At 36.3% G+C, this 18,367-nt stretch overlaps 2 protein-coding genes across 7 annotated transcripts in view; one reads left to right on the plus strand and one right to left on the minus strand.

Moving 5' to 3' along the window:
• Immp1l (inner mitochondrial membrane peptidase subunit 1) overlaps positions 1-9,929 on the plus strand; it is a 55,698-nt gene extending 45,769 nt beyond the window's left edge. For all 5 annotated transcript variants that reach the window (XM_028766956.1, XM_028766957.1, XM_028766958.1 and 2 more), the window contains 2 exons: positions 8,711-8,821; positions 9,763-9,929. In XM_028766956.1, the coding sequence (XP_028622789.1) occupies positions 8,711-8,821; positions 9,763-9,831 (180 nt within the window). In that variant the 3' untranslated portion in view covers positions 9,832-9,929. The remainder of the gene's footprint in view (positions 1-8,710; positions 8,822-9,762) is intronic.
• A 1,067-nt stretch (positions 9,930-10,996) lies between these two features.
• Positions 10,997-18,367, minus strand: part of Dnajc24 (DnaJ heat shock protein family (Hsp40) member C24) — a 39,449-nt gene continuing 32,078 nt past the window's right edge. Inside the window, exons 4-5 of one of the 2 annotated variants that reach the window (XM_028766970.1) lie at positions 13,594-13,662; positions 10,997-11,409 (exon numbers count right to left, since the gene is read on the minus strand). In XM_028766970.1, the coding sequence (XP_028622803.1) occupies positions 11,279-11,409; positions 13,594-13,662 (200 nt within the window). In that variant the 3' untranslated portion in view covers positions 10,997-11,278. The remainder of the gene's footprint in view (positions 11,410-13,593; positions 13,663-18,367) is intronic. The other variant, XM_028766969.1, reaches the window with a different exon arrangement.

The following is an 18,367-nucleotide window of genomic DNA, read 5'->3' on the forward strand; positions in this document are numbered from 1 at the left end:
TCGCCTTCTTTATTGACCAAATCAAGAACCAATTAGGGAACCAGATTTTAGTATCAGCTCCTCCCTCGACAATTATCCAATAGAGTGCTCATCCTTGAAATCATATACACACCAGCATCAAAAATGCAGCAGACTGTACTCTTGTGTTTGTGCAGATGTGTGTGTGTGTGTGTGTGTAATAATAAAGAGCCCCTCAATTTGAAAGGGATTAAGATGGACACGGGAGGGGCCAGAGGGAAGAAAGGGAAGGATAAAATGATATCATTATATTTTAATTTAAAAAATATACATAGATTTAAAAATATCACCTGAGCTAGGGGTGGTGGCATGTATCTATAATTCTAGCACTTGGGAAACTGAAACAGAAATATTGTCAGTTTCAAGCTAATATGGGGTATGGAGTAAAACTCTGACTCAGAACAACAAAAACTGTTATTTGTCATCCATTCCCATAATTCCCCTAATTTACTATTTTGTATCCACAAAACTTTCATTCTAAATAATTTGAAAGATTTATTAGAATTATGTTTTGATGAATAAGACACAAGTAGGAGTGTCTGTCAAAAACAAGTATGCAAAATGACTTTATAACTACTGCATATATACTATCAATACAACAGACCTACATATTCACTTTTAATCATTTCTACTTTTAAGAAAATGGACTTTTTCCTACTGGTGGCCATCAGTTTCAGTATAAATTTGTTTTCTAACCAAATCTTCTCATGAAACAGTTATGCCTACACAGGTACAATAGGAGCCTGAAAAAAAAAATGACAAAAATTCCTCTACAGCAATAAATTCATACCAAAATGAGCTTGGGCTTTGGAAAGAATTAGGTGACATGACAAGAATAGTTGAAGAAATGGCTAAGCAATTAAGAGCACCAGCTGCTCTTGCAGAGGACCTGGGTTCAATTTCCAGTATCTATATGGTAGTTCAAACCATCTGTAACTCCAGTTCCAGGGAATCAAGAGCCCACTTCTGAACTCTACAGCTACCAGGCACACATGTAGTGCATGCATATATACATGCAGACAAAACAGAAATCTAATTTTTCTTGTTTTCTTTCTTTTTTTGAGAATACAGCTGCCATGGATTCTAGGCCTGCCAGGGGTACATAGAGATTTTGTCTCACCCCTCAGTCCCCTAAAAGCACCTAAAATCAGAAGCATATTTGCATATTTTTTATAATGTGCATCTGATTTGCCAACTATTTAAAGGTTTTTCCCCCCCCAAAGGACAAAAAAAAAACCTCACTATTTAGTACATATTGCTGTATTCTCATAACTCTGAAGTGACCGTATTGCATTAAATTTTGTTGGTGGTGTTTTTTTTTTTTCTTTTTTTCTTTTGATTCAGCGCCTCACTATAGTTCAGGCTGGCCCAGAACTCATTTTGTAACCTTGGATACCTTAGACACTTAGCAGTCTCTCCTCATTATCCCATGTGCCACCATGCTCATTTGGAATAGTATTATTAGAAACTTTGTTTCTGTATATAGGGCCATAACATGGCTGTATTTTTGATATCTATGTCATAATTAATCAACAAAATATGCTTTATATACATACAGGTGTAGATATTTGACTGAATACTGCTTATTTAGAAGACAGTACATAAAATTTAAATGTCTAGTAATTGTTAGATTAAATGATATCCTATGAATCTACATTCATTATGTGGAGTTTTTTCTTTTTTTTTCCCAAGGGAAAGTATTAAGCATTCATTATATGTTCTTAGATTTTAAAAAAACAGATATTTTAAAAATGTGCTTAAAATGAAATGCTTTTGAGACTAAAGTGTGCTTGCTGTAACACTCCAATTTCCATTTGCTAAAACAGAAACAAAATGGCCTAATCTGAATGGTTGCAGAAAGTGTTTGTTTCCTTTTACATTTTAAGCTCTCATCAGATTTCTCTTGAATCAAGAAACATGCCACCTGTGGCTTGCATGCAAAGCTGCCTGTGATAAATGGATACCCACAAACCATGGGGCAATTACATTTATTGCTTGTACTAAAAAGAAGGCACTTAACCAGACCTCAGTGAGTATAGGCAAAAACTGCAAGCTGGATCCTTTTTCCCAGCCCTAAGATTAGGTTTTATCATGGTTCAGGAAGTAAGCATTGCAGACTCACAATAGTCTCAAAAGAAAAATACTCTGACTTAGAAAATCTTGATTATGGGAAAGAACACAGAAAATAACTAGAATTCACAATTTGTGAAACATTGTTTATTAAAGTATTTTCTAGCCCTCCTTATATAAGGTTATCATAGCTTTTAAAAACATAATGTTTTACTCTGCTATCTTTTCCTATTAATACTTTAGTATGGGACTGCTGTAAACTTCTTTCTCATGTTGTTTGATGTAACTAAAGTCTTTATATGCATTACTGAAAGCAGCAGAGGTCTATTGTATGTGTTAGAGGCTAGCCTGCTCTCACTGTACTACCAGAGACAAAGAAGCTTTTAAAAGGTTGTCAGTAAAGTTTTCCCTGGCCAACCCTTTTGAACAGTATCAGGCTGGGGGCTGAAGGAATAGCTCCATGGCCAAGAGCTCAGGCCTGTAACCAGCTCTAGTGGATCTGATGCCCAGTTCTGGTCTCCATGACCACGTGTATGCATGTGTGCATTCTAACATGGAGACTAAACGTACATACACATACATTAAAAATCATATCAGGCAGCTGTGCATGGTGATGCACACCTTCGATCCCAGCACTTGGGAGGCAGAGACAAGCAGATCTCTTGTGATTCCAGGGTCAGCCTGTTCTACAGTAGTGAATTCTAGTTTAGCCAAGGGTACATAGTAAGACCCTGTCTCAACAAAACAAAACAAAACCCAAAAAACAAAGCATTAATAAAGTCAATCTGGGCATGGTGGTAGAAGGTGCATAATTGAAATTCTAGCACTTTGAAAGCTGAAGAAGAGTATTGTGAGTTCAAGGACAGGCTGGGATACAGAGTAAGAAACTATCAGGGGGAAAAAGTACACAAATCACTCCAAAATTAAAACAGTTTAAGATAAACAGGCATGTATATGTATAATATTTTAGATGTCTAGGTAATGCATGCTATTATAAAATATAAAGTTTGAGACATAAAAAACAAGGACTTTATGCTTTTATACACACAGTCCTGAAAGTTACTTTTTTGTTGATTCAATTATTGAAATCTTTCCATTAGTTTGTTCTTTATTAACATACTTTGATTTTTGTATTTTAATCATTTGTCTATTATGTAAATGAATGATATTTTATAAGCCTCTGCTTACTGACCAATATTTATACTATTGCCAGTTTTGAAACAAGAGAAAGAACAGAGTAAACATTTGTCTTTATTTCTTTTTGATTGATTGTTTTGTTTTTGAGACAGGGTCTCTTATAGCATAGTTTGGCCTCAGACTCTGTACCCAAGGATGATCTTGACTTTATGAGCTTCCTGCCTGTACCTCCTGAGTGCTGAGATTACAGGCGTGCAACACCAAGGTCCATTTTATGTTGTTCTTTATCTAGAAATCAGGGTGTGGTGGCATGCTACAGAACTGTTTTGTTGACTGAGCTATCACCCCCAACCCCTTGTCTCTATCATCATGAAAGCACTGGTTGATTGCTAGCTGAGGCGGCAGAGATTAGGTTTTTAAGTAGTTGAAATCTGTGTATCACATTTCCAGGAACGCAGGCGCTACCAAAAAGATCTCAAGAGATCTACATTTATATTCCTTTGGTTGACAGCTAAATACTAAATCGTACCTATTCATGGTGAAGTTCAGTAATAAAACAAAGGTGTCTAACTAGGGAGCTCCAAGGCTCAAGTCCTAGAACTCATACAAAACCAGAAGACATTTGAGTTTCCTAAGCCAGTGTGGACAAGCGAGAGACCTGGAAAGATTATGTCCCCATACTGTGAGTAGGAACTCCTTCCAGCAGCTTAAAGTAAGTAAGCTCATGTGCAGCTGCTGTAACCCCTTCAACATGGTACTCTCTGAAGACTGGCAGCAAATCCACTCACCAGAGGGTGTCTAGCTAAGTCACAAACAACTACTTCCAGAAGAAAGCAGTAAAAGGAAATCCACGCTCAGAAATGAATTGGGTAACTAGGTAATTTTGAAATATCTCAAAAATGGATACAAAAAAGATACTTACACACAGAAATTGGAGAGAACTTTTAAAGAAAGTTGAAAAATTCCTTGCAAATAGACTTACAAAAAATGTGAAAGGACGGTCCTCAAACTATTAAGAACACCATCAATAAAGATGTTTGCTTATTTAGAAAATATAGTATATATTATCTTTTGCAGTGCTTGAAAGTAAACCCAGGGCTTCACATTCTAGGGAGACTCTCTAACCGTGAGCTGTATTCCCAGCCTAGTTTTGTTTTTATTTGTAAACTGCACTTGTACACCTTATGGACCCACTGAAATCGCATGCACAAATACAAAACAGTGTTTTTCTGGTACGAATAAACAACATCCATTCAAAAGAAATAAAAAACTGAATCCTATTCAAAATAGGTTTAAAAACAAACTACAACCAAACAACCAACACCCACCAAAAATACTTAGTAATGAAGCTAACAAAGGAAGTGAAAGAACTCAAAGTCCTGACGACATGGAAGACAATACTGGAATATGACGAGCAAGCCTCCCCTTCTCATGGATCAACACAGGATAGTGAAATGGCTATACCACCAAAAACAACCTATAGATTCAAAGCAATATCCATCAGAATTCCAACACCACTTTTTTTTGTTATGGAAAAAGTAATCTTGTAATTCATATAGATCCTCAATAGTCAAAGCAGACCTGAGCAAAAAGAACTGTGCTGGAAGTTATTACCCCAGCAATTTCAAGTTGCATTGGAGAAACATTAACAAACTAAGCATAGTACTGGTTCAGAGACAGACATGTAGATCAATGGCATAGAAGAGAGCACCCAGATACAAACCTGTACTCCTATAATCACCTGATTTTTTTAAATTTTACTAAAGACAAAAACATTCTTTTCAAGCAATGATGTTAGGAAAACTGGGTAGCCACTTCCAAAAAGCAAAGCTAGATTACTTCATCACCCTGTACAAAAAGTCAGTTCAAAATGGATTGAAGTGTTTTATTTAAGACCTGAATTTGGAAAATATTGAAGAAGAAGAAAAAAAAAACTGTTTACAGCTACAGATATGGACAAGGACATTCTGAAACAGACTCCAGGAAGTCAGGAAATAATTACCAAAAACTAACAAATGGGGACTACATGATGTTAAAAACAAACAAACAAACAAACAAACAAAAACAGTTCTATACAGCAGGAAAATAATCAAGTGAAGAGACAGGCTACAGAATGGGAGAAGATATCCAAACTATACGAAGAACATACGCGCACACACACACACACTAAAACTAACAACAACAGCAGCAACAACAACAAAACTATTGAAAAAAACAGACAATTCAATCAGTGACTGAGCTAATAAATGAAGACACAATTTTAAAAAGATGAAGTGCAAATGGCCAATCAACATGATCAATCGTTCATCATCTTATCCACCAGGGGAACAGGAATTAAAACTGGTTTCCATCTCACCCCAGTTAGGGTGGCTGTCAGTTATATATAGGTAAGGATGTGCGAAACAAGGAACATTTTTATACTGATGATGGGAATGTAGGTCGAACTAGATCTATGGAAATTAAAATGAAAGTTTCTTTAAAGAGACAGAAACAGAACTAAAACATGATCCAGCTATCCTATTTCTGGGTATATGCCCAAAGGACCCTAAGGCAACATACCACATTCATGTTTGCTGCAGCACAGTTCACAGTACCCAAGTTAATGGAATAAGCCTCTCTACCTGTCAAAGATACATGTGCATTATAAAAGAATAGTGTACATACATAATGTAGTTATAGTCAGGTATAAAGAAGAATGAATGTGTTATTTCCTGGGGTAAGCAAGTGGAAATGGCCATATTAAGTTAGAGAAGTCTGTTACAGGAAGACAAACTATATTTTCCATTATTTGTTGTGCATGGTATGAAATTCACACAAAAAAAAAATAGTGGAAAGTGTCTGAATGTGTCAAGATAAAAAGATACATACTTAAGAAATTTTCCTTTTACTCTTACAAGCAACTATTAAAAGTGTCTGAGTATATTAAGATAAAAAGATCCACACGGGCTGTAGAGATGGCTCAGCAATTAAGAGTACACTGGTTGCTCTTCCAGAAGTCCTGGGTTCAATTCCTAGCACCAACATGGCAACTCACAACTGTCTGTAACTCCAGCTCCAGGGGATCTGATGCCCTCCCAGAGGCATACATGTATGCAGAACACAAATGTACATAAAATAAAAGTAATTAAAAAATATCCCACTTAAGAGATTTTCCTTTTATAAGAGATGCTCTTGGATTAAAGGTAACATCAGCAGTGAGACTGGTTTTTTGGGTTGTGTATGTTACCTGAAGCATTAATGTTTTGTTTTATTTTGTTTTGTTTTGTTTTGTTTTGGAGGTTGGTGGATGCAGGGGAATGGATGCAGCATCCCTTATGTGCTAGGCAGTATGCTGTCACCAAGCTCTATCCCCAGCTCTTAAATTGTCTTCCAAATATATGAAAAGAGATTGGGCATCACTCAAAATTGCAATGAACCCAATGTTCACTGGGTATAGGCATTAGCCTGCTGACCTGAGCTCAATTCTTATAATCCACAAGGTGGAAAAAGAGCACTGACTCATCCTTCAACCCCCAGCGGTGTATACACACACACACACACACACACACACACACACTGTAAACCTCAGTTTTTAAAACTAAGACAAAAACAAAGATACAGAGGCACTATTCATACCATTGGGTGGGCAAACATTCGATGACAATGGCAATATAAAATAATAAAAAATTAAAAAATTAAAATCATAGCATTAATATCTAATTGCTTATTTTGTTATAAAAACAGTGAAAAGAGATACATAAAAGCAGGATGGAGAGGTAGCCCAGTTTGTAGAGTACTTGCCTATAATGCAATAGGCCCTGGCTTCAGTCCCCTACACCACACAAAATCAGGCATGAGAACACATGCCTGTAATCCCAGAGCTCAATGTGGAAACAGGAATATCATGAGTTCAAGGCTATTTTCTAGACTACAGTTTGAGGTCAGGCTACGTGAGACCCTGTCTCAAAACAACAAAAAACAACATGAAAGTTGGATATTATAATCCAGTACCCGAAGCAAGGCTGGCATTACATGACAAGTGCAAATGGGGGGAAACCACATAGCAAGGTGGAATGTAAATAGCATGGGCCCTCAGCTAGGTAGAGTACTGTAGTGTAGTACCCTATTTGTAGTACCCTTTCTTTTCCTCTTACTGGTGTCTCTTACTCATACATAGCACCAATATTAGGACTGAGGAACAAACATTCTTTAAGAAACTAGAAATCTAAATACAAGAGCTGTTTATCTTGGGTCTTCTCCAAAATTACAGTAGGCACTCTTGGCTTTCCACATGCCGTGGCCATTTGTGTGTGACTTCAGATACATTTGCTTTTCTACACTTTTCTGCCTGTCAGCTTATGATATAGGTAGTACTACACATGTTATCAGCTCCAAGACTTGAAGCTAGTTCATTTAATCAAGATATCCCAGAAATATAGTCTTATGAAAATGAAATTTAAATGGTTATAATATACAAAGAGAACATTGTAATACAAAAAATATAGTATATCTTATTAATCCAATGAAATCTTCCCAATAGATTGTTTTGGTCAATTTTTCTTGCATTAACAAAAACTGTAAAATAAAAACATAAAGCAGTTACAGATTGCTGTTAGAAAGCACCTTCTAAGTTTATATTGAATGGATTATTAGCAAGTGAATGTCTCATATTGGAAGAATGCATTTTTGAAAAGTATCACCTTCGAAAAAGGATTATAATTGAGTAAACATTTATACCTTTTTACTAGTCAACATACAAGACATCTTTTCATCTAGTAGAAGGTCACTGTCATTAATTTCCAGCTGATGGTTTTATAATAGGTCCTTCTGGTTCTTGATGGTCATTATCAACATATAAGGCAGTGATGATATGGCCAGTACAAAGGCAAGATAGGGGTCTTAATTAGAACTCTGACAAGCCCACTGCAATAAAATGATGAGATTATTTGTAATTGATGTCACAATCCATTACCACTTAGTTCATCATGAGCATTCTAATAGGTCTGGCCTTGGAACTGGCCCCAGGATGTTGCTGACTGGCTGCCCTGCTTATGCTGTTACTGCAACAGGAGGGCACATATTCAGTCAGCAGCCTAATGACCTCTTTTGAAGTCTATTAAATTAATGACACTGGCACACTGTTTTCATTTCTTACAGCCTTAGTTTCTATAAATTAGTGTTTGGGACCCATATAATAAAGAGATCTTTTTAAAGTGTAGAAACCTTTGATATTTAGTTAGTAAGAAATGAAAGCAAAAATAGCAATTTTTATGACATGTATAAAGGATGACTTCAGAACATATGCTCTTCCTCCAAATGAAGTCTTTCATTCTTATAGGATCTGTGTAGCTCGTGTTAGCTTTGAGTTCATGGTCCACTTGCTTCAGTCTCCTGAGTGTGGGGATTCCAGTTGTACATCACAGTCCCAGGCCTTTATTTTCAGTGATTAGTCCCCTGTTGAGGTTTTCTTGTTTCTAATGGGCCTGCTTTTCTATACTAATTCCAGGTGCCAACAGGTCATGTTTGGTTAGAAGGTGATAACTTACAGAATTCTACCGATTCCAGGTATTATGGGCCTATACCATATGGACTAATAAGAGGACGGATCTTCTTTAAGGTATGCTTTAATGCCTAAAACACCACCTTTATTCTATGAGCTGGCGGGAGTGAGGACATCTCTTTAATTAAACTTTGAAATCCATGGCTTCCAAGTTGACTTAACTATTGCAGTGACTACATTTGATGGACATTTTACCTTTACTTAGAAACTATGGACAAAATACATTATCCTCTCCCCTTCCTTTTCCTAAAGGGAATAACTGAGAATTTTTATAATAAAATTCAAACTAAATTAGTAGTGTCCTAGAGAACTGTTGAGTTTACAGTTCACATCATTTCAGCAAGCACTTCTACAACAGCAACCCAGGCTCAGTCTACTTGGAATGCAGGTGAACCCAGTTAAATGCAGCAAGCCATAGGCAGGTGTATGGCTGTAGAGAATGTACAACAAGCCTTAGATGACATTGGTTCTTAGATTCATTGGTTCTTCCATTATAGGCTGATATAGTTTTGTTTTGAGACAGGGTCTCACTCTGTATTCTAGGCAGGTCTTAAACTCTCCCTTCCTGTCTCTTGTCTCCTAAGTGCTAGTATCACAGATGGTGGATTACAGGTATTAGTTACTACACCTGATGCCCCTTGATCACAAGGCTTTAGAAAAAAAAAAATGTATGAATATCTAAAGCAACTGGATACTGTTCAGGATTCTTTATACTTAAACAGATGCCATATTAAGTCACTTAAAATATCAAGTAGCATAGATTGGTAGTGTAACTTATTTTAGGTTAGTAAAAGAAAACAGCCATGTCTTCACAAGCTTACTAAACAAACAGAATTTCTGGTGTCATGTTTGAATGCCCCAGACTAAATACACCTGTTTATTTTCAGAATAACTGATGAAGAGAATGTACTACAATATCTAACACAGAGAAAAGGAAAAGGGAACATGATGATAAAGAATTTTCATTAATTGTATTCAACTGTATTTTCATTTTACAGATTTGGCCTTTCAGTGACTTTGGATTTCTGCGTGACAGCCCAAATGGCCACAGATTTTCTGATGAATAATAAGTATTTCCTTTTAACTTGATTATTGTCTCCTATTCAAGTGAATTTATTACTATAGTTGAAACCATGAACTTAACAATAAACTATTTGCTATTCAATTTTATGTTTTAAATATAAGAGTAAATATCACATTCTGCAATATACATTAAAAGTATTTGGATAAAAATTAACCCAATACAAGTTTCCCTCTAAATTGTATGATATAAAAATATCTTGGGGAAGAAATCCAGATGACTACCTCATATTTGAATTTTGGTAGTTCTTATACAAAGAAAGCAATCTGTTCTCCAATGTACTTCATATGTCAGTTCTTCCTAGCAGACTAAGACTGAGCATTCCAAGCTGACAACTGACTGAGTTCTGCTGACAACACTGTGAGTTAGACTTAAACAAAACATCTGAGCAGCAGTCTCATAAGGGTCCTCTTGTGTTCATAAAATGAATTCTGGTCTACACTGTACACAGAATTCTACGTACAAAAGGAAGTCACATAAGATATGATGCTTACAGTCCATTGTAGTCAGTAATCACTCATTAGAAAAGCCCCTTCACCACACCAGGAATGAAATGAATGGCTCCTTAAATGGAGGCAATCCAATAGAAAGGAAAGTTGAAATTTTAGGGTTTTTTTGTTGCTGTTGAATTTCAGTTTTTAAGTTTTCTTTTCCTAAATTATACCTGAACTTAAGATACCTCCTGACAAGCTTTAGACATACAGGGCCAGGACTAGAGTCATGTTTTCTAACACATGGTCCTATGTCTCCTTTGAAATAGATTCGTAGAGGTACATTTCCAACCTTGTTTAGGGCAGAACAGCGCTCACACTTCATTTACAAAAATTCTAACCTTATTGGAATGCCTGAGTTATTGAAACAGGTATACAGTAGGCATATAATTCAGTAACTAAAAACATCATCTTTTTAGATGAACAACTTAATAATTAAAGACAGCAAGATGGTTCAGCTAGTAATAGGAACTTAGCATAAGTCCCATGACCCAAATTTGACCTTGGGACCCACATGGGGGAAGAAGTGAAGAATCAATTCCTCATAGATTCTCAGTTTGTCCTCTGCCCTTTACACACACATGCATGCGCGCACACACACACACACACAAGATTAAAGCAAAAAACAAAACCCTTAGTAACTATAAAGAATACTCTTACCTGATTTTTGAAAAAGAAATTTATACTTCAAAAAGGAAATAATTAGTTTGTACCAAAGAGAAAATAAAAGTAGTTAGCTAAAAATGCAAAAATATTTTTCAAGTCCTTTTTGTAATATCCTATAATTTACATTTTAGATACATATAAACAAATGAATTAATCTGTTAATCTGAAGTGGTCTTTGCTTGAAGATTTCACCTTATCTTCACAAATTAGACAGTTAATAACAAAAAAAGCATCTGTTTCCTTGTAGTTAAAGGGTCCCAGGAATGAACACACAGTTCAGCTCTGATGAAGGAGTTCCACAATCAGGGAGCACATATCACAGGAAATCAGGTTTGCTTCTTGTGCTTCATCCTTGTAGACAGTGTATTTCCCACCACATCGACAGCTCAGAGAGAAAGACTCATCATCTGCAAAGAATATAAAAATAATGCTTCAGATGTTCACAGTCTACTTTGCGAAAACCATTCAAAATACAAGGTATGTTCCAGAGAAACTGGAAAAAGAAAAAAAAAACAAAAAAAGACTAGGTACAGATAAAAATGTTTAAAAGGGAGCTGGAAAAATTCTCATGCATAGAAAAAGTTATCTATTGTAGAGTCTGTTTATCTGGAGTAGCAATGGTGCTCTGACTCTGTATTCAATATTCACGGGTAGGGGTTAGGCAAAATATGCTCAGAGTAATCTACAAAATTTACTCAGAATTTTCCATTTTCTTAACAACTCTGAAATTTTTATATTCTTCTAAGCAATGCATTTAAGGTGCTAGTGATGGTGGAAACTGGAGGCTTAGATACTGCTGTCCTTTGAAAGAAAGCCTCTGATCCCGCTGCTGTGATAATTTGCTCTCTCTGGGAAGTGTTGTAGTTATCCAAACCCACCAGGTCATAATCTGTTTTACTGCACTCATAGCTTAGAGACAAGTGACATTTCAGGAGGCACAGGATCCTGACGTAGCTTCAGGTGACTCTCAGAGTCGGCTCCATGTAGACATCACGGTGCAGTAGAGAGGAAGCAAGAGCAGACATGAGAGGTAGCTGCCTTGTATTTGTTCTGTATAAAATGTAAATCTTGGAAAAATGGGCAATTATGTGTCACCTTATCAAAAAAGAATATATAAATCTCGTCTTCTTTTTTATTTTTTATCACAATGTAGGTTTCTACATAACATAAAAATTTCTTTTTGAATTTAGAAATGTAAATATCCCCCATTTAAGGCAACATATATATAACTAATGGAAGCATGTTTTCAAAGTGAATAGTTAAATTATCTAAAAATTGCAGGTTGATTTTCATTATTTATTTATTTATTTATTTATTTATTTATCTATTTTTGTTATTACTGTATGTTCTCACATGCAGTAGCATGTGTATAGAGGTCAGAAGTCAGATGTGTATGTTGGTTGGTTCTCTCTGTCCACTATGTAGGTCCCTGGGATCTATCTATCAAGCCATCTTTTCTCATTCATTCCTCTAAGACCCCAGAACTCTGGTTATTCATGGTAAATATGAACTTCTCTACCCCAGAACTTCATTTGGATTGCTAAACCCCGAGTGGTTCTCTAGGCAAACATGATTTCTCTCCTAAGACAATAATGCTTGTGACTCCCATCCTTAGAGTACTAGGTAAAGACTTTGCCATTAAACGTGAAGCTTAATTTGAAGGGTTCTGTTTCTACCACAGCACTATACTCATTAATGAACTTCTTTAAGCCTTTGTAGGAGTTGTTCCCTATGCTGAAAAATTGGGAGTATATTAAAAAATGGTTAGGAAAAGAGAATTTTATTTTTCCAGAGAAATATAAAGTATAATACTCATGGCTTCCATTTAGAAAGTGGTGTTTTCCAATTTAATGATGTATAACCACAATTGCAAAGAATAGATGACTATGGAAATTACATTGGTTACTACAGTTTTAATACTCTAGTAAAAGAAAAGGGCAAGAAGACATGACATTATGAAAGGCAAGGGGAATGACATTTTCTTAAGGACAGTCAGAAAGTATGAGCAGCACTGGAGAAACCCAGCACCACTTACCAGTGTAGTTAACCACTTAAGCACCACTTAACAGTTTGTGCCTTTACCCTCAGCATTCCGCAAGTGGAAGCAAGAGGGTCAGAAGTTCAGGGTTATTCTCAGCTAACCTAGTTATTTTCAAATGAGATGAACAAAACCAAATAGTGAAATCAAAGGTAAAGAGAAACATTATCTCTTTCAAAGCAGAAGGTCAGATCATTAAAAAGACCTATCAGTTTCTGACTCCATATAAGGCAAAAAGAAATTCTGACAGGAGTTTGTTAGCATGAAGAATATTACCATTTTTTGCTTTTTAAAAATCATATTGCACATAATGCAAAAACCAGAGAGGTTAAAAATGAAAAAGAAACCATAAAATACTTAATTGAAATAGAAAACACTGAGAAATGAGCCATATAATACTGCAATAAACAAAGTTGATAAAAGGCAGATAAAACATGTGGAAAGGTAAAGCCATTATTTAAGACTTCCATATATCTTTATTTTCTTCCTATATTAAAAAAAAAACCTAATATATATCTTCAGTGTGAATAGACAAAATAAGATCAACTCTAACCTTCGTTCCAGGACATCTCTTCAAGGTGTACCTGTGCATCTACTGGCCCCACATTTCTTAGCTCATCTTCTGTAAAACATAAAGCATGATTGTTTTGATGGTAAAGAATGCTGATAATGCATCTCCTGTGTAGCCATTCAAGCCTGTATCATGAACCATTTCCAAACTGTCTTAGTGCTTTTGACATCAGCACAAAGGCAGAGAGGTCATATATTCTATGTCCACTCAGATACAGAGGAAAGTCCATAGAACAACAGCAAGTCAGAACAGCCTTTGTGGGAAACAGAACTAGCCAACACCTATCTTGAACTTCTCATCCTCCAGAACCATGAGAAATAAACTGTGCTTAGCTACCCTGGCCTGTAGCGTTTTGTTATGGCAGCTCCAACAGACTAATGGGTATTCTTCAAATCAAATGAGATCATGCCTGAGGTACTGTAAAGAGCAAAGCTCTACAAAAACATAGGTGGCTGTTGGTCATCTGATTGAAGGAGAATAGTAAGAATCTAAAGGGAGGAGAACTTTACTACTTTGGCAGTCTCACAGCACAACTGTGTGCTGTACATCTTTTGTTGTTATCTGGGCCAAAGTGTTCCTGTATAGATAGAGGGCCTAAGTGAATCCCATGAGTGTGGTCTGGTTAGTGCAAGCATGAAGTCTCACTTAAAATATGTAGACTTTGAGCAAAGAAAGCAACTATAGGTGGCCTCGATTCTTTCTCAAGGGCATTGTATAATTCCTGTATGTGTGTATTGTTCTTTTAGAAGATAATGCTTGGGGGGGGGGTGGACACATTACTAAAATTCAGCAACCTCCCCCAACTCCAATGAAAATTTCTTTAGCTGTCTCACTAGTCTCTTATTCACTTGCTGAGAATGCATTCCTTTGTTCTGCTGTGTGCATGCCTGCAAATTAATTATATTTAATAACCGCCTGCTTGGAATTTATTGGTGAGTTACACAATTTAAAAATAGATGAAAAGATTATACAATATTTTGAACCTACCATACTCTTCTATTAAGGTATGTCAAATATTATACTACATCATATTTAATGGGTACCAACAGTCTATTAAACTGTCCCTAAAATCCAGACACAGACTTTCTCTTGTGGTCCAGGTAGCCCTTCCATCTATATGTGCCCACTGAAGAACTTTATAATTTATAGCATGCTAAGTAGTTCCTAAACAAAACACACTATTTTCCACATTCTATACAAAGTATACCTGCCTACCTGCTCTGGTTTTTCCTCTTCCTCCTTCCCTCCCTTTCCTCTCTGTGTGCCACCCTTCCCTACCCACCCACCCACCCACCCACCTAAAAACTAAGGTATTACTTTATTGTCCAGGCTACACTTGAAGGAACTGTGTGCAGCTCATGCTGGCCTTGAATTCATGACAGTCTTTCTGACTTCTGAATGTTGGGATTACAGGCAGGATCCACCATTTTTTCTTCCCTTTCCCCCTCCCCACCATTTTTCTTCCCATTGAGACAGGGAAGAAGCCCTGGCTGTCCTGGACTTACTATATAGAACAGGCAGGCCTAAACTCACAAAGATCCATCCGCCTACCTCTGCCTCCAGAGTGCTGGGATGAAAGGCCTTGAATACTGCACATGGCTCTTCCCAATTTTTTTTTTTTTATTTCAATCTGAGTCTCATCAGGGAGAGAAAAAAATAAATTCTTATGGTTTACTCTCTTATTCAGAAGAGTCAACTTTGCTAGAATTAAAAAAAGAAAACAATATCTGAAGAGGATAACTGACAGTGAAAAGATCTACTTGGAAAACAAACAGTATTGTCCATTTGCAACCAAGTTACTAGGGTAAATTGTATTTCTCTATGCTTGGCACACAACTGAAGCAAAGCAGATTGGGGAAATCAGCTTTCTCAGCCTGACCTATCTAGGACAACTGTACTAAAAGGGATAAACAATTATAAATACACATGATGCCATTGTATTTAAAAATAAATAATAAATGAGAAGGGCCTTGCAAATGTAACTGCCAAGCCATTCAGCTTCCTAATGTTGTGCTTTTCTACTGGGAAGCAACCATCATTCTGATCCTAGTTCCTATTTTGTATGCTACTCTATTATTCCTCCCACATTCCATTATTTTCTCTTTGTCTTTATCCCTATGCACAGGGCCTTTAGAGTAGCACCTATTCTTGGTTAAAAGATTAGCACAGCCCATCTCATAGTGAAAGAGCAAAGAGAACACAAAAATGATTAGTTCTTTGCCAAAGATCCTAATTGAAAGGAATATATTGGAGTTCTGTGGCTATGGAAACATGGAGATTTTATTGAATACTATGCACACAAAAATCCATGAGTCTGGTTTTAAAATTCAGTATCTGACATAAATATGAGTATGAAACATGCCAGAAAACCTTCCCTATGCTGTTGAGGGGCAAGGAGTGCTACTTAGAAGTCTCAGGGGCTTTCTGGTTAAATTGCTGTGCTTATGGTGAAAAATCTTATCAAGTGACACAGACTTCTGCACCTCTCTGTATCTACTCATGTTACACTTCAACAAAAAGTTTTAAATACAGTTTATTTGAGACTTCAGTGGTCCTGTTTTAAAAGCTAGAAATAAGAAAAGTTATTTTATTTTTTAAGAAAAATTATTGTCCTTTGAAAAGAAAATAATCTAACAGCTTCTGGAGTGATTAACTCAGGGGGAAATTGGATCCCTGGAGAACTGTATAATGAGCAGACCCAGTACAGGAAAGTAAAAGGTGACTCTAAATGTGGTCAGTGGGGGGTGACCATGGTCCTTTGTTGAGAGGCAGGTGTCCAAGGATGGGGCAGCAGCAAATTCCACCCAACCACCCAACCCCCACTACAATCACAAGGAAGGAGAACAAACAAATCAGCGTATTTTCCTTTCTTTCTTTTAAAACAATGATCTCTGCTTGTCCACCACTGTGGTTGTAATTAAAAATCTCAATTCTTCCCTATCCACTAAAGTCACTTTGCAGGAGCTCTGAGAGTAAAGGAGGTTGATAATTGTGTATTAACTAGGCATAGCATCTTCAAAACAGATGAGTTTGTTTTCTTTTGTAGTACAACACACACACACACGCACACACACACACACACACACACACGCATGCATGGGCACACACTTTTGCTCACTGCAGTGAAACATTTTAATAGGCAGATCTAGAACTTCAAATCACACCTCAAGGTTCTCCAGTGGAAATAAAATACTAACACTGAGAAAGGAAACTGACTTGATTTAAAGACCAAGATTTTAAAATTCAATCTTTTGTTTTTCTATATAATTGCAACAACTTTTTGGAAAAAAAAAAACATCAAAAACAGGAAACAAACAAAAACCAAAAAGAACAAAGCAACCTACAGCCAATTGTAAAGAACACACTGCTAGCATTTGGTGTGCTCACTCTAGATTGCAGTGACTATACAATTTGCTTATTATAAAATGGGTTCAACTCTTTTGAAGATTTCTAGGAATATTAAGGTCTGTTCACACCCTGTGTCATACTGACAAGCTTATCCAAACGAGACAAGACAATCCCCAACCCCCCACCTTCCAATTTTACTTTTATGTATCAAAAGCAATGCATTATAGTTAGAGTGAAGTTCCTAAGGAATATAATGATAAAATCAAATAATTTATGTGGTTACTTGAAAAAGAATCTTTCAGTCTTTAGAAGTATAGGCCCTTCTGACCTTACATTCTATTGGGTTTGTCTGACAACAAGAGGTGAAAGAATTCTGTGGCTCCATTGTCTCAACAGTGGGATCTAAGACAACACTGGCAGGGCTCATCAGAGAGGTTTATGAGCTTGCAATTCAAAGAGATTAAAAGGAAAATCTACAGCGATTCTTTCACACTGACGAATAACATTAAATAACTATTAGCAGCTTGGTTCAGTCAAGCTCACCAGGACTCTTGCTGAGTCATTGACAGCCTTGTAAAGAGGAAAAGTTTCTTCAGCCCCATTTGGGAATCAATAAATATTCCTTACTTCTTATAAGACAATGAGAATTCCAGTCTTTAAAAACTTCTTCCTAATGATAATCAAATTTCTAAAACAACCCTTTAATATCTAAATGATTAATTTATAATCCCAGCAAACTTTCTAACCAAAACTACAATTTAAAAAAGAAAAAAAAAAGAAAGAAAGAAAAGAAGAAAAAGAAGGACCAGTAAGTAAAACTTAAAAACAGCAGCAATCTGAGACTCCAGGGAGTGGGACTTCACTGCTCACTATGGCTGAGGTGTTTAAATGTCTCATTCACTGAATAATGACCAAGACAGCAAGTCCATCTGCAGGCCTGTCTGTCCTGTTCACTGTGGCAATGTCATTTATTCAAAGGGCCATCACACCCCCATGTGCTCTCATGTAGCAATTAATCCACTACTTTTATTGTTACATGCAATTTCAAATGCGTAAAAATAAATATTTGTTTTTAAAAGCTTATGTGTATACAAGTTAAATGCAAATGCTAGTGTTATCATCTAGGTCTAGCTCAGAATTTTTCTATCTTTAGACAAGTAATTTAATCTTAAGAATCATCTAATTTTAAAAACCATTTCACTACAGAAATTAGATTTCCCAAATAGGAAGAATTAGGGTATGCAGTTCTGGCCTTCATACTGCTGTTCTTAGAGGGCTGAGAATTGGGCAACATCTAATTTGAAAATTGTGTACTAAATTATAAAGCCTACAATCTTTTCCTAGATGAAATTATACTCACAATTATAATGTTTTCCACACTGAAGAAAAGAATTGTGGAGTTTTTTTT

The sequence above is a fragment of the Grammomys surdaster genome, unplaced genomic scaffold (assembly GCF_004785775.1).
Source record: "Grammomys surdaster isolate TR1022 unplaced genomic scaffold, NIH_TR_1.0 170, whole genome shotgun sequence".
NCBI lineage: Eukaryota > Metazoa > Chordata > Mammalia > Rodentia > Muridae > Grammomys > Grammomys surdaster.